General features: G+C 40.4%; 1 protein-coding gene across 6 annotated transcripts in view; it reads right to left on the bottom strand.

Annotated features, from left to right (window-relative positions):
• The window catches only part of Invs (inversin), a 182,788-nt gene that overhangs the window by 25,471 nt on the left and 142,499 nt on the right, over nucleotides 1–14,818 (bottom strand). For all 6 annotated transcript variants that reach the window (XM_029555430.1, XM_029555432.1, XM_029555433.1 and 3 more), the window contains one exon: nucleotides 8,395–8,607. In XM_029555430.1, coding sequence (XP_029411290.1) covers nucleotides 8,395–8,607 — 213 coding nt within the window. The remainder of the gene's footprint in view (nucleotides 1–8,394; nucleotides 8,608–14,818) is intronic.

Here is a 14,818-nt window from a genome sequence, read left to right as displayed (position 1 = left end):
TGAGGGAATGTGCCATCTTGGGAGGGACAGAATTCCCATGATTTGATATTTTTAAAAATTATTTTATGTGTATGAATGTTTGTCTGCATGTATATAAGTACACTACTTGTTTGCAAAGCCTGCAGAGACCAGAAGAGGGCGAGGGAGTCCCTAGAACTGGCTGCAGACCACTGTTAGCTCCATGTAGGTGGTGGGAACTGAACCTGAGTCTTCTGTAAGAGCAGCCAGTGAGCTTAACTACTGAACCATCTTTCCAGCACCATCATTTGAGTTTTCAAGGACACAGAACTTCTTAGGGACTTAAGCAACAAAAGAGCTTAAACTGAATGAACAAACTGGACCTACTTATGTAACTCTAAGATAACTTCTGACTTTAATAATAGCCATAGCAGAGCCCAGGTCTCTCAGAGGGCATTTTCCCCTCCCAGAGGTAAGTGAGGAAGTAAGGAAAGTTTGAGATGGGTGAGCATCAAGGGGAAGGCGTGGGAAGGTACTGGCAGTGGAAACTTGGAGATTTACATGCAAGTGCAATATTGGAGAGTCTTCTACAACATTGAAGCTGGTATTCAAGAATGATGGTTTGTATTGTATAGTGTTGTAACAGATGAACAAAAGCAAAAGGACATTTTTTAAATATGTCCTTAAAAAATTTCATTTATTATTCTTATTTTATGTATATGTGTGTATTGCCTGCATGTAGGTAAGTGCACCCATGTCATGCAATGCCTGCAGAGGTCAGACGAGGCTGTGGGATCCCCTGGGACTGGAGTTACGGACAGTTGTTAGCTGCCATGTGGGTTCTGGGATTCAAACCTGGGTTTTCTTCAAGAACAACCATTGTTCTTAACCACTGAGCCATCTCTCCAGCCCTGCAAAAGGACATTTCAAAGGAGGAATGGATAGAATCAATGGTGGCAACACTAGTGAGGAAAATGAGGGGCCAGAAGAGAAACTATAAGGATCACATGGTGAATCAGCCTGACAGTAACACAAGGCATGCAAATGGGAACAGCCAATGATCTGAGATGTCAAGTGACTAAAGGATGGCAAAGTGGAAATATCCAGTTCGGGCTGGAGAGATGGCTCAGCAGTTATGGGCACTGGCTGCTCTTGCAGAGGACCCAGGTTTGATTCCCAGCACCTACATGGCAGCTAACAGCTGCCTGTAACTCCATTTCCAGAGGATATGATGCCCTCTTCTGACCTCCGTGGGCAACAACACAGATATTCTTACATTCATACAGGCAACATACTCATACACATAAAATAAAAATAATAAAATAATTTTTTTAAAAGGATCAAATTTCCAAGTGAGGGTGTGAGACGGATTAAGGGGTTTTCTAGATTGATGAGCTAATTAAAATTTTGTTTTCGAGACAGGGTCATGCTATGTTGTCCAGACTGGCCTTGAACCCATGGGCTCATGCGACCTCTTGCATCAGCCTCCTGAGTAGCTGTAGCTACAGGTGTGCACTTTTGAGCCTGGATCTAAGTTTTAAGAGTAGGCACACTTCCAAGGAGTAGAAGTCTGAAGAATGACCTTAGGGCTGACCTCTGTATGGAGACAGGACAATTAAAATGAGGGAAGTATGAGTGAGTAAGAGGCTGGAGATGAGGGAGCAAAATAAAACCCAGCCAAAAGGAAGCTTCAAGGAAGAAGAGTGATCACTATGCACAAGCTTCTACTGAAGTCGATATTCCACTCTGTGCTTTGGCAGTTAAATTATAGTAATGCTTTATTTGGCAACAAGATAGGTAAAGCCATGTATTTACAAAGTGCTTTTTAAGTGGACTATGGTTATTTCTTAAATAGGAGTTTCTAAAATACCTGTCTTAGAAAATGTGTCTGTAACTTTTCTGTCTCCCAATTTCTCTGTCATAAAGTAGAGATCACTTTCCTTCATGTTTAATGAATCCCTTTCAGATGCTGGTGATTTCTGCTGTCCCAAGATGGTTAAATGAGAACTGGACATTGAGATAACGTGATGTACCTGGGACGCCATCATCAAAGATGTAGCAGCAATGTTCTGATTGTTATTCCTTAAAGTGAAATCTGAGCACCACATTAAACTCTCAGGTTTAAGAAATAACTTTTGAGAATTAAAATTATGGGAAAGACAAGTGCACTGTGCATGCTATCTATGATAAGCAGAAAAGGTTGGTTAGCTAACACTGTCACTTGATGATCCAAAGCTGTCACTGAACAGCTATACAAGATTCCTTCTCGGTACCATGATTTGTAAAAAGAATAGAAAGTGCACATGAGATCGATGGTATCCAGGCTCAAAAAGAGTGCAAGATAGGATGTGAAGGTTTTGAAGACTGTTTTCTTCTTTGTCATATGGGTGACATCAAGAGGCAAGGGGATAAGCTAGTCAAGGAAGGGAAGTACATCTTTCACCTCACCACTTGGGCAAGGGGAACCCTGGACCCAGAACAGAGCAGTTGCTGATGGCTGGAGGTTAGTCTTCATGTTCTGTGTTTCCATGGGAAAGAATGTTTAGTGAAACCTTCATCAAAATGTGTAAAAAAAATGATAGAGAGAGAGAGAGAGAGAGAATGAATTTTAAAAATCCTATCAGTTTCTCTAAGAATTTCACTTAGGGGTCTGTGCAACAATGAGTAAGAAGGTAAAGAAAGGGTGAACTGCTGTAAACTATACAGAAGGTGAGGGTGAACTGCTTAAAGCTGGTTTCTAATGGTGATACCCAAGAAAGGAATGATTGCAACTGAGAAACAATTTTTCAGTTTGTTAAATTTACAATATTATCACAAGTGAGCCAAGCTGCCATTTAAAAGGGTTTTAGAAAACTAACTCTAGAAGCTAAAAATTCAAACAGAGGATCTATGTTCCATAGTAGAGGGCATTGGAATAGCAATGAGAAGGCTGGGTTGGCTGTTTCCTAAATGTCCTTGTTAGGAAGAGAAAATATGGAAGCCACTATGCTGCTGGAGGATGTCAGTATGTTAAACCCCATTCTCTGTACAAGAAATTGTCTTCCTAGTCAATTCTTAGTTCCTAGCTCTAAATTAACTCAACAATATATCCATCCAAACTTGTAGTCCCTCTGGAAGAGGGAGAAGAGTCTGCCCATCACTACCAATGCAGACTTGGGAGCTTCTGCACACCTAGTGAATGTCCAGAAATCAGTTGGTCTACCTTGTCACATTTCATACATGAAGCTATTGATGGCTGGAGAAAAATACTATCTTTGATTAAGCCATCACAAGTAAGTATCAGAGGCCGGATTTTGAGTCCAACTGTCTACTCTACCACCTCTCCTACTGTATTATAAAGGGAGTCTGGGAAAGGAGGACTCAAGCCTCCTGCCTCTAATATTGAAATAGGATGATTTTGGATTAATACATTCCTTCTTGAGGACACACAAATTCAGCCATGTTACTTTTGTAAAGTCTCATTTTACATTCAGGTATGCATGACTGAATTCTAAAGGAAGACTGTTACACATTAAACTGGAGTTTGTGAATATATCAGTAGGAAGAAATGCAGTAGTCCTTCTTTATCTACAGTTTTGTTTTCTTTAGTTTCTCTTATCTGCTGTGAACCTTAGACCAAAATATTAAATAGAAAACTCTACAAATAAGCAAGTTTTTCTAAGTTTTAAATTATGTGCCATTCTGAATATGTAAGTGCATAAGATATTTTGAGAGAAACCATATTCATATAATTTTTATTATACTCTATCATTATCATTGTTCTATTATACTATTGTTTTAAATTTCTTTTTTTAATATTTTATTTATTATTTTTATTTTATGTGTATTCGTGTATTGCCTGCATGTAGGTAAGTGCACCCATGTCATGCAGTGTCCGCGGAGCACAGAAGAGGCTATTGGATCCCCTGGAACTGGAGTTACGGACAGTTGTTAGCTGCCATGTGGGTGCTGGGATTGAACCTGGGTCTTCTGAAAGAACAATCAGTGTTCTTAACCACTGAGCCAGCTCTCCAGCCCCTGTTTTAAATTTCTTATTGTGCCTAATCTTAAAATTTTGTATTGAATTTTGCAATTTTAATACAATATATTTTGATGGTATTTAGATCCCTTCCCCTTACTGCCCCCTGCCCAATTTAATAAACTCTATTACATATATAATAAGGCCTATAGGGTCTAATTTGTGTCCCTGAATGTCCTTCAGCGTGGGTCTATCCACCGGAGCCTGGTTAACCTGCCAAGAGTCACATTCTTGAAAGGGACTGACTCTCTCCCTTCCAGTAGACCTTACTGAAGATACTACACACATGAACTATAGAATGAACAAGGAGAAATCAAGCTGGTACTGACTTCAAAGCTTCATCACTACTGGCTAGCTTTCATAGTACTACTGGAAAGTGCTATGCATGCTACTGGAAGAAAAAATAAATCAACCTTACCTGGCTATGAATCCTGTGAACTTCAACAACTGACCTGGCAAGATATGCCCACTGGTGTAATAGCGGCACAAATATTATTGGAGTAACCAACCACTTCTCATTGGCTTTAAGGTTTGCTTCTTAGGATGGAACCCATACCTGACATTGATAACAGGCCTAGCATTCTGAGACTAGAGAGGACACAGGACATAGAGGAGAGCCCAATATTAATTTTCTACTAAATAGTTATAGTATTAAACTGACTCCTAATGACTTATTGTTATGCCCATAGATTAATGCATCTCTCAACTCTCACTAGAGAACTTTCCTTATGCAGCAGATGGTGATTAATACAGACACTCACAACTGGTCAATGTGCAGAGAACTAGAGGCTTCAGAGTGCTTATCTCTGAGTAGGACACCTATATCGAACTTTTGCTTCCCAAGGTTCAGGGATCATTTTGGAAGAGGAGATGGGACGACAAAGAGAGTTTTCTGTACAGCTGGTCAATTACTCATATGAACTCACAACTATGGCATGCAAGCTCAACCCAGAAAAAAATCCCAGCATAAATGCAGGGAAATGGATAAGAAATCCCAACCCTATATGAGAACTATTGGAAATCAGTGTCTAATTATTTTTGAAGATTTATCTTTATTTCCTGTGTATGAATGTTTGCCTGAATATGTGCACTATGTGCACACCTGGTGCCCATGGAGGCCAGCAGAGGACACTGTATCCCTGTGACTGGAGTTGGAGGTAGTTGTGAGCTGCCATGTGGGTGCTAGGAACTGAACCTGGGTCCTCTGCAAGAGTAGCAAGTGCTCTTAACCAATGAACCACCTTTTTAGGCCCTAATGCCTAATGTTTCAGATAAACTTTATCATGGGCATACATAAAAAGGAAAAAAAGCATAGTATATCCAGACACTATTCAGCTTATGATGGAGTTACATTCTGGAAAGCTCATGGTAACTTCAAAATATCCTAAGATGAAAATGTACTGAATATACCTATTGAACATCATAGCCTAGTAACACAGGGCACTGTGGAGCATCAGTTCTCCTTAGACTGTGGGGCTGAGTGAGAGCTGTGGCTCACTACTGCTGCCCAGCATTATCAAAGAGTCTCATCCTGGGAAAATACCAAAATTCAAAATATTGTTATAAATAATGAATGCATTATCATTTTCACAGCGTCTTAAGGCTGAAAAGTCCAAGTTGAACTATCACAGTTTGGGGGAACATCTGGATAGTGTTTGGCATCTTGCAGTCATCCCCCATGGCTCTGGTATAACATTGCATCCCACATTGAGAGACAACATTCACTTGTAACTAAAGATACTTTGTCATGGGCATTACTTCTTATAGCTGTCATCCACATGCAGAGAACTTTTGAAGATGGTCAAAACAAAGACTTGTGTGTAGGCTTTAGGCTTCTAAAGTGAAGACGGCCTCATCAAGAGGAGAGGGAGTGCAAGCTGGGTGCGGAAGCGCACACCTCACTCGGGAGGCTGATGCAGGAGGATCAGGAGTTTCAGACCAACCCAGATCAACCAGAAAAAAATGGTACATGGTGAGAACACATTAAAAAAAAATCACAGTAAAAAAATAATGGAGTTGGAGGGATGACTTAGTCAGTAAAGTGTTTGCCTTGTAAACATGAGGACCTGATTTAGAACCCCAGAACCCTCATAAAAATGCCAGGGGCGGTGGTACCCACTTGCAAACCCAGGGCTCGATAAGCAGAGACAGGAGGATCCCTATGGATCACTGGCCAGCCAGTCTAGCTTCATTCTCCAGGCCAAGAGATACTGTTTCAAAGGAGATAGATGGTGCTCCTGCGACCACCCCAGGTTGTCATAGGCTTTCACACATGCATGCACAATTGTGTACATGCACCCACACACATAAACATACATGCAGAAAGAGGAGAGGGTGCTATGTTGTTTCCTAGGATGCCATCCACGTCAGTAGCTTCAGAGTCATAGAAAATGATGTGCTTCTACCTGTCTTTCCTACTGAGGGCTGACATCATGGTTAGCATTCTAGGACACAGTGCCTTCAGTTTCTCAATTAATCATATATCTTGCTTTGTCATTATTTTAATTGTAAATATTTTTTAAGATTTATTTTTATTTATGTGTATGTGTGTGTCTGCATAGATGTATGCAAACATTTGTGTGAGTTCCTACAGAGGCCAGAAGAAGGCATCAGATCCCCTGGAGTTGGAACTACAGGTGGCTGTGAATTGAATTCTGATGCTCTCTTAATTACTGAGACATCTCTCCAGTCCCAAGTATTATTATTTTTACTGGTTCTTTATTACACTTAGGCTTCTCCTAAAAACTTGTATATAAAAACTTATATATAGGCAAGTTATAGAAAAATTCAAGAGTTGAAGACTGAAGATTTGGAGACACCCAAGAACCTTCAGTAATATATCATCTTCTATAGTTCTATCATCAGGGGTTTTAGTGTTTGCTTTTACTAATTCAATAAGCTTCTGATAGTTGAAATATTTTTAAAATAAATATTTATTTTATTTTATTTTGGGGTTTTGTTGAGACAAGCTCTCCCTGTAGCCCCAGCTGGCCTGGAACTCTGTATATAGACAAGGCTGGCCTCAAACTCACAGAGATTCACCTGCCTCTGCCTCCCAAGTGCTGGGATTAAAGGTGTGTGCCACCAAGACCAGCTTATTTAAAATATTTCTACCTAATGCAGTTATCAAAGAGAAGGTAAATCTATACTTGGCTGTTTATGTGTTAATGATATGATCATAAAGTGTAACACATGCAAATGGCTCTTTTGTACATTTTGTTTCATTAATTTTAAAAAGTCCTTGCAGCGGAGTCATTCTTTTTAATGCCTATTTTCTCCCTAAGCTCTAGCCAAGGATACTGTAATATTAGTAAGCTGTTAATTAACATTTCTTCAATAAAGAACTTTATAGTTGGTCCTCCAAATATACAAGTTCATCCTCACATTCAACCAACCATAGATCAGAAATATTTAGAAAAAGTATCTTTTGTGCTGAACATTATTCCCTAAACAATATTTTATAACAACTGTTTATATGGCATTCATATAAACATTATTAGGCATTACAAGTAATCTGTAGATAATTTAATGTATATGGGAGGATGGGTATAGGTTTTATGCAAAAACTATGCCATTTTATATAAGACTTCTGAGCATCCATGGATTTTGGTATCTGCAGGGAGTCCTGGATTCCACCCCCTTCTATACCTATAAACGGATACATATATTTAGGCAGGTTTGTTGGGAAATTTGTGAGGAAGGGCCGGTTATTTACACATTTGGTTGCTTTAGTTAAACTAAGGCTATACTTAGATTTAGTTTAGTAGTTTGGTTATATACTGGTGTTTATTTCACAAAGGCAGGAAATGGGCTGGGAAGACAATCAGTTGGTAAAATGCTTGCTGCTTAAGCATGAAGACCTGAGTTCAATCTTCAGAGCCCATGTTCAAAAAAGTCAGGCATAATGGAGCACACTTGTAACCCCAGCACTGGGGAGGCAGAGACAGGCAAATCCCTGGGCTCTCTGGCCAGCTAGCCTAGCAAACTTGGTGAGTTCCAAGCCAGTGAGAGACCCTGCCTCAAAAAAACAGGTAGATCACACCTAGGGAATGACACCTGAGGATGTCCTCTGGTTGCCACACAATCCACACATATGTGTACCTGTACACACATGAAGACCCATACACACAATAGAAAAGGGAGGATGGACAAGAAAAGTTACTTCTTGGTAGCTTGTTCTAGATAGCAATACCACCCTCCTAGCATCTTGCCATGCCTGGAACACCAGGGATGAACCCGTCAGGAATGGCCACCAAGTGGAGGTTGGGTTGTCCTTGACTGCAGCCTCAGTCCTCTGAAGATAGGGTAGGAAGGTGACAAAGGCAGTGATCAAAACAGAATCAGATTCCTTCCTGAGGGTCCTGGTCCCTTTTCCCTGCTGGTCAGTTGTGAGAGCATCCTCTCTGGCTCACACTTACTTGGCCGCAGCATCTTTCCTCAGCTGTTCGTGCTTCATGAGGAGGTTCTTCCGGTCCCGGAAGGCTTTTCTGACCTTGTACCCTTTGTAGACGGCTTGGATTTTGAAGGCAGCAATGTCTTGTATAGCCGCAATGGACAGAGCACCATGCTCCAGCATGAACTGGATTACTTCATGGCGCTCACCAAGCAAAGCATAATCAAGAGGTGTGTACCTGAAATAAGAGAAAGAGTGGTTTTTAAAGGACTGTAATTCCAAGGCACACTTAAACTGACAGCATTGTAACCCAGCAGAAAGAAAGTCCATTCTACCACGGGCATTGTCCAAGCAAAACCTGTCCGGTCTACTTTCCTTTCTTCTCCGAGGAATACAAAACGAGAGATTGCAGGTTCAGCCTTTGTACTGCTGATCTGGTAAGTTCCTGTGCTCTGGGAGCTGTCTCATAAGCTGGGGACTATGGGAACACATGACCACTTTCCTTTTTCCCCATGTGTTGAATAATTCCCTGCTCCTGCATAAAAAAGTTCTCCAAATTATTTTCCTATAAAATTCATAAATTCAAAAACATGTTTACTGATAATGCTTTTGAAAAAAAAAAAAAGGAAATCTGTAGATGGGGGAGGTTTACTCTGTGGTACAGATGGAGTCGATGTTATGTCACCGCATGGAAGGTGGATTGCTGAATAACTAATATGGGTACAACCAGGTAATTTAGGGAAAAAAGACTTTTACATCATATCTTGTACCAAAATAAATTCTGGATGGAGCAAAGATCTACAGATAAGAAAAGAAACCTTGCAGGTACTGGAAGACACCAGACCATGAAGACCGGAGACACATTAAAGTGGGAAGTCCTTTCTAAAGAAGTGACACAAAACTCAGAAAAAAAAACCCAAAAAGAGAGAGAGAACATTTTATATATACTATGACTACATAAGAATAAAATAGGAAAACCTATCAAAAGGAATATTTAAAGAAATTATATATATATATATATTTTTAAAGAATTTATATGGAATTAAAAAGACTAAAGTGAAAGCTAATCCCTGATGATAGTAACAAGAGCCACTTCCGAACGACAGACTTGGTGTTTCTAGGTCCTTGCTACCCTATCTGCTAAATGAGTGAATGGGGAAATGGACTGATGAGTGGAAAGAGGCTTGCATTGCAAGCTACTGCTGCTATGAGCATAGGACCTACACTGGAGCAGGGTTTGTGATGCTGCAGCTGCTTGTCATGAACATCATTTCCATAGAACCCAAGCTTGTATTTGCCCAGTGATGACTGCACACTGAGGTTGAGTCAGTCCTCTGGGTGACTGAGGGAGTCAATGCACTCTTAAATCACCAGCTGACTTATAAGGTGTTAAAAAAAATGATATCATAGGGATTCAAGATTAGACTCAGAAAATCACATGATTGTTGAAAAAAATCTTTTTCTAATTGAGATTTTTAAATTTCATATAATATTTCCCACTCACATCCAGACCCCTCCCCTATCCATGCCTCCCCTGTCTCCCCACCTAACCCTATGTACTCTGTCATCCATGCTGGCTCCTATTCATTCAGGTGTTTGTACCCAAACGTCCTTCAGTGTAAATACATCCACTGGAGTCTAGTCAGCCCATCCAGTGGTCGTATGTGAGTCATACCCTCCCTCACCCAGCAGCAATCAGTCTTAAATGGTTTTCAATTTAGTGCTGGCTCACCACCTATTTCTCACCTCCCCTTTGGGCTCTTATTAAATTGAGTTGACATGGGTCCCACGTTCCACACCACCACTGCCACAGGCTCACATGAACAAGCTTCCAATGGCCTGGAAGCTTCTACCTCCCTGTGTTCATGAACCAGCCCTGGCTCTTACAATTGTTCTGCCTCCTCTTCCACAATGGTCCCTGAGCCATGGGTGGGTGAGGTTCCATGTAGGAGTCCCATCCTACACTCTACAGTCTCTTATTCTCAAAAACTTGGCCAGTTGTGGCCTTCTGTGTACATCACACTCCAATGTACATGAAAGCCTCACTGGTGAGAGTTGAGGGGTGTCTTGGCCTCTCTCTACCCCTTATTCCACTATGTTCCATGAGCCTTAGTTGTAGAGATTCAACTGCAGATGTGTCACCTAGTACTGGGCATCTCCCAGGTGTATATTCTCTGTACCTGACCAGATGTGCAACTCTGCAGTAGCCTTCATGTGTTGCACAAAGAAGCTTCTTTGATTAGCGCTGTTCGGCATGCTTGTCACTCTAAGGGAGGTCTCTTCTACCTGGCACCGTGTTCCCTGCCAAGAAGCTCCCAGGTATACATATACATTAATGTTCAGACACTCTATGTGCATTTCTTATAAGGTTTCTAGGGCATCACTTTTCCTTCTAGGAGGTTTCCTAGCCCCCCCCCCGAGATTCACTCATCTCCACTCTTTTTTCTTCCATCTGACTTCCCTCCTCCCTCCCAACTTACTTAACAGTCACAGTAAGACATAAAAGGAAAAGAGTTTCAGAACAAAGGTGGTTTGGTTGCTCCAGTAAAGAAACAGTCCAGAGCCCTAGCTGGCTAGATAACTGATCCACATAGGGTTTCCTTACTGAAGCCCTGACTGCTGAAATTAAGGAACAACCATTTCAGGGAGCCTCGATTTGCCAATGTACAGGAACCAAAGGGCCATAAATAAGTAGAGGTGTCTATAGAAATTTTCAGACAATACCTATAAATAGATGGCACTTTTTAAAATTCAGAAGAATTCCTAAGAATTTTATATAGGTCCTAAACTGTCTTTCCTGACTGTATACCCACTAATGGAAAAGATTTCAGAGAGTCCCTGAACATACAGCCAAGTGACTTTTAGAGGCTGCTAAGTGCAATACCTTCATTCTATAAATGAATAGATCCAGGAATGTTAAGTAACTTGCTGATAATTATGTAGCCAGTTTGTACAGAAGGTACACTATTACCAATGGAAAATGACTCCCCGTTTAATAAATCTTCCATAACATGTCTATCAACTATTGGCTATACGTCCCTTAGATTAGAACTGTTTGTGAAACCAATTTACAAACAACATGCATTTAGTAAGCTTAGTAATTTTTCTGTAAGCATGAATATGTAGAATTCTTTACATAATCATAAGAATGATTAAAATCTGGTTTAAGAAAAGTAGGGCCCAAACTACATACAGCATTCTGTACCCTAAAGAATGCTGGCTGAGCCAACTATGGTGGTGCACACCTCTAATCCTGCCCGTCTGGGAGGCTGAGGCAGGAGGACTATGAATTTGAGATTGACATGGGCTGCACAGTGTGAGCCTATCTCAAGAAACCAAACCAAACCAAACCAAACCAAAACAAAACAAACCAAAACAAAACAAAAAGGCTGGACTGGGAATTGGGGAACCTGTGGGACCCTGGGCATTTGATTAACTCCTTTGAGTTTGTCTCCTCATCTGTAACACAGGAAAAAAAGGAGGGGAAAAGAACCAGATCTTCAAGGCTATCTCTGGAATAAAACTGAGCATCTTAAAATATTTTTATTATGACAAAATTAGATTTTTACTATGAAAATTTTTGAGCATAAGATATTGAGAAAATAGCATAACAATTTTCTACATATTCAACATGCAAATTATTCAACCAGAAAGGTTTTTTGCTATATTTACTTCTCCAGCCTCTTCCTTTTAATTTTTAATTTTATTTATTTATTTAAAAATATATTTGGTCTCAGATTGCAAACTTTTAAAAATATTTTATTTATTATTTTTATTTTATGTGTATGAGTGTATTGCCTGCATGTATGTGGGTGCACCTGTGTCGTACATTGCCACGGAGGTCAGAAGAGGGCTTTGGATTTCCCTGGAATTGGAGTTAAGGTTGGTTCATAGCTCCCGTGTGGGTGCTGGGAATCAAACCCAGGTCCTCTGCAACAGCAGTCAGTGCTTTTAACCGCTAAGCCATCTCTCCAGCCCCCTGAACTCAGATTCTAATGCTTACAAAGCAATTATTATTATTATTAATTTTATGTGTATGTGTGTATTGCCTGCGTGTAGGTAAGTGCACCTGTGTTGTGCAATGCCCGCGGGACAGAAGAGGCTGTTGGATCCCCTGGGACTGGAGTTATGGACAGTTGTTAGCTGCCATGTGGGTTCTGGGATTCGTCTTCTGCAAGAACAACCAGTGTTCTTAACTGCTGAGCCATGTCTCTGGCCCCAGCCTCTTCCTTTTAATTTTGCTAAAGTATTTCAAAGCAAATTGTGAAGCTCTTGTCATTCCATATCTATGTGTCTCTATTCATCTTTGCATAATACAAGCAGAGACACATCATTATGATGCTAGCAATATTAGCAGGAATTTCTTAGTAATATATAATGCCATGATTCCCCAATTTGTCACAAACATGGTGCTTTTTTTTTGTTTGTTTGTTGTTTTGTTTTTTGCAGTTTTTTAATTCAAATTAGGATTCTCGGTCAATCTTTGATTCAGAGACACAATCCAAATATCTAGCCAGGTTTTAAGACTGGAGTTTATACCTAATGCCTAAGCAGCTGACTGTGGTGTTATATCACCACTCAATCTTTCTTTATCCAAAACTCAATTTAGAATGATTCTAGCACTGTGAACATTCCCATTGACATGAGAGTGTGGCTGTCAGATAGCTATTGACTGAAAGCCAGCAGAAGTTGGCGAAAATGATGTCTACACAGGGTACATCAACTGCTTAGTGTCGATGCATGAGAAGTAGAAATTAGCACCACCTTGATGGTAACCAGCCAAGAAACAACGTAGATACAGATAAGCAATAGCATACAATTGGACTTGCCATGTGGGAATGGGCTGACAGGATCAGTAGAATGCCCAAACCAGAATGTCAATAAACATAAGAGGTGGTGCCAGCCTCTGACATGTGACATCAATTTGCACTTCTGATGGAACATGAAGAGAGACCAGGATATGGATACTCTCTCTAATGCATTTTTTCATTGTTTCTTTAAAAAGAGAGCAATAGGATGTAAATAGTTAGAATAAGTTCTTTTAAAATTTTTTATTTTTCCCAAACTTCATAAATATTAGTGTATTTGTGATTGGTTTTAGAAAATCATTAACTTTTAAATTATATTTCATTTATTGTTAGTGTGTGTGCAGGCTTGTGCATGGAGGTCAGAGGACGACTCTTTTTTTTTTTTTTTTTTTTTTGGTATTTTTGAGACAGGGTCTCCCTGTAGCCCCAGCTGGTCTGGAACTTGCTATTGTAGACCAGGCTGGCCTCGAACTCACAGAGATTAGCCTGCCTCTGCCTCCTGAGTCCTGGGATTAAAGGCCTGTACCACCACGCCCTGCCAGAGGCTGACTTTTAGAAGCTAGTTCTTTCCTCCCACTGAGGATTCCAGGGATTGAAATTAGGTCATTAGGCTTGCACAGTAAGTGCTTTTATCTGCTGAGCCATATTTTTGGCCCAGAATAAGTGCTTTATAGAAACAAACAACTAATTTGGGGGATTTTTATATCTTTCTTCTTTTTCAATTAGAGCTTACAGTTTTCCTACTAACAAAGAAAGGTTGTGGAAGAAGTAGGCAGGGGTTGGTTCTAAAAGGAGAATTCTGTCTCTTCTGAGATGAGAGACCCAGAGAAACTCCTCCTTCTCAAAGGTTCCCACATGCCTACAGAAAGAACTTGTGGCAGTTAAATGGATGGGGCAGGGCCATTTTAGTTAGAGCACCTACAAACAGTGAAAATTAACACACAGACATGGACTAGAGGGTTCAGATAGAGAAAACTGATCATAAACTTAGTTGCGATCTAAAATTTACTAGAACTTTCCCAGACCCAAGGCTCACAAGAATCTCTTCTGCTTAGAATTTACTGTACCATCTGGTTCTTCTTCTAGCTATGTGTGGATGGAACTCGAGTGTTTTGTACACCAGGCAAGCCCTCTAACACTGAGCTACACTCCTACAATGTGTGATCTGTTTTGTTTGGCCTAGGTCCTTGAGTAACAACCTCAACATAACTCTGAACCTGATTATCTGAGACTGTAGTTACGGCTTAAGTGTTCAGCTTAGCTTTTCCGTTTTCATACACAGCAGGTTTTTGCCCATAACTCCTCATAACTCATCATTAAGAGAAGTCTCTTGAACATGTAAGTCATTCTGCTGGCCTAGATGAATTAGTAGGCCTGGTCAGTCGGGATTTCACTGAGTTTCACTAGCCGAGCCATAAGAAAGCCAGCCCTTTTGCTCATCTTCAAATGTGAACCTGCCTTGAGTAGTACCTAAAGTTCTGAGCAGCTATAAAGTCTCACAATTCTACAGCAACCCTACATTGAACTTTGGCTCCTTCCTCTGGTTCAGGATTTCCTTATGAGCAAAGTTACTGCTTCTAAATCAATACCTAACTTTGAGATTTTTTTTCATTTGGTAGAAAGGATGTAAGATAAATGACA

This window comes from Nannospalax galili, unplaced genomic scaffold (genome assembly GCF_000622305.1).
Source record: "Nannospalax galili isolate Female #2095 unplaced genomic scaffold, S.galili_v1.0 scaffold125, whole genome shotgun sequence".
In the NCBI taxonomy this organism is placed as follows: Eukaryota; Metazoa; Chordata; class Mammalia; order Rodentia; family Spalacidae; genus Nannospalax; species Nannospalax galili.
Note: the sequence above shows the minus strand (reverse complement) of the source record. Positions and strands in the feature narration are given on the sequence as shown.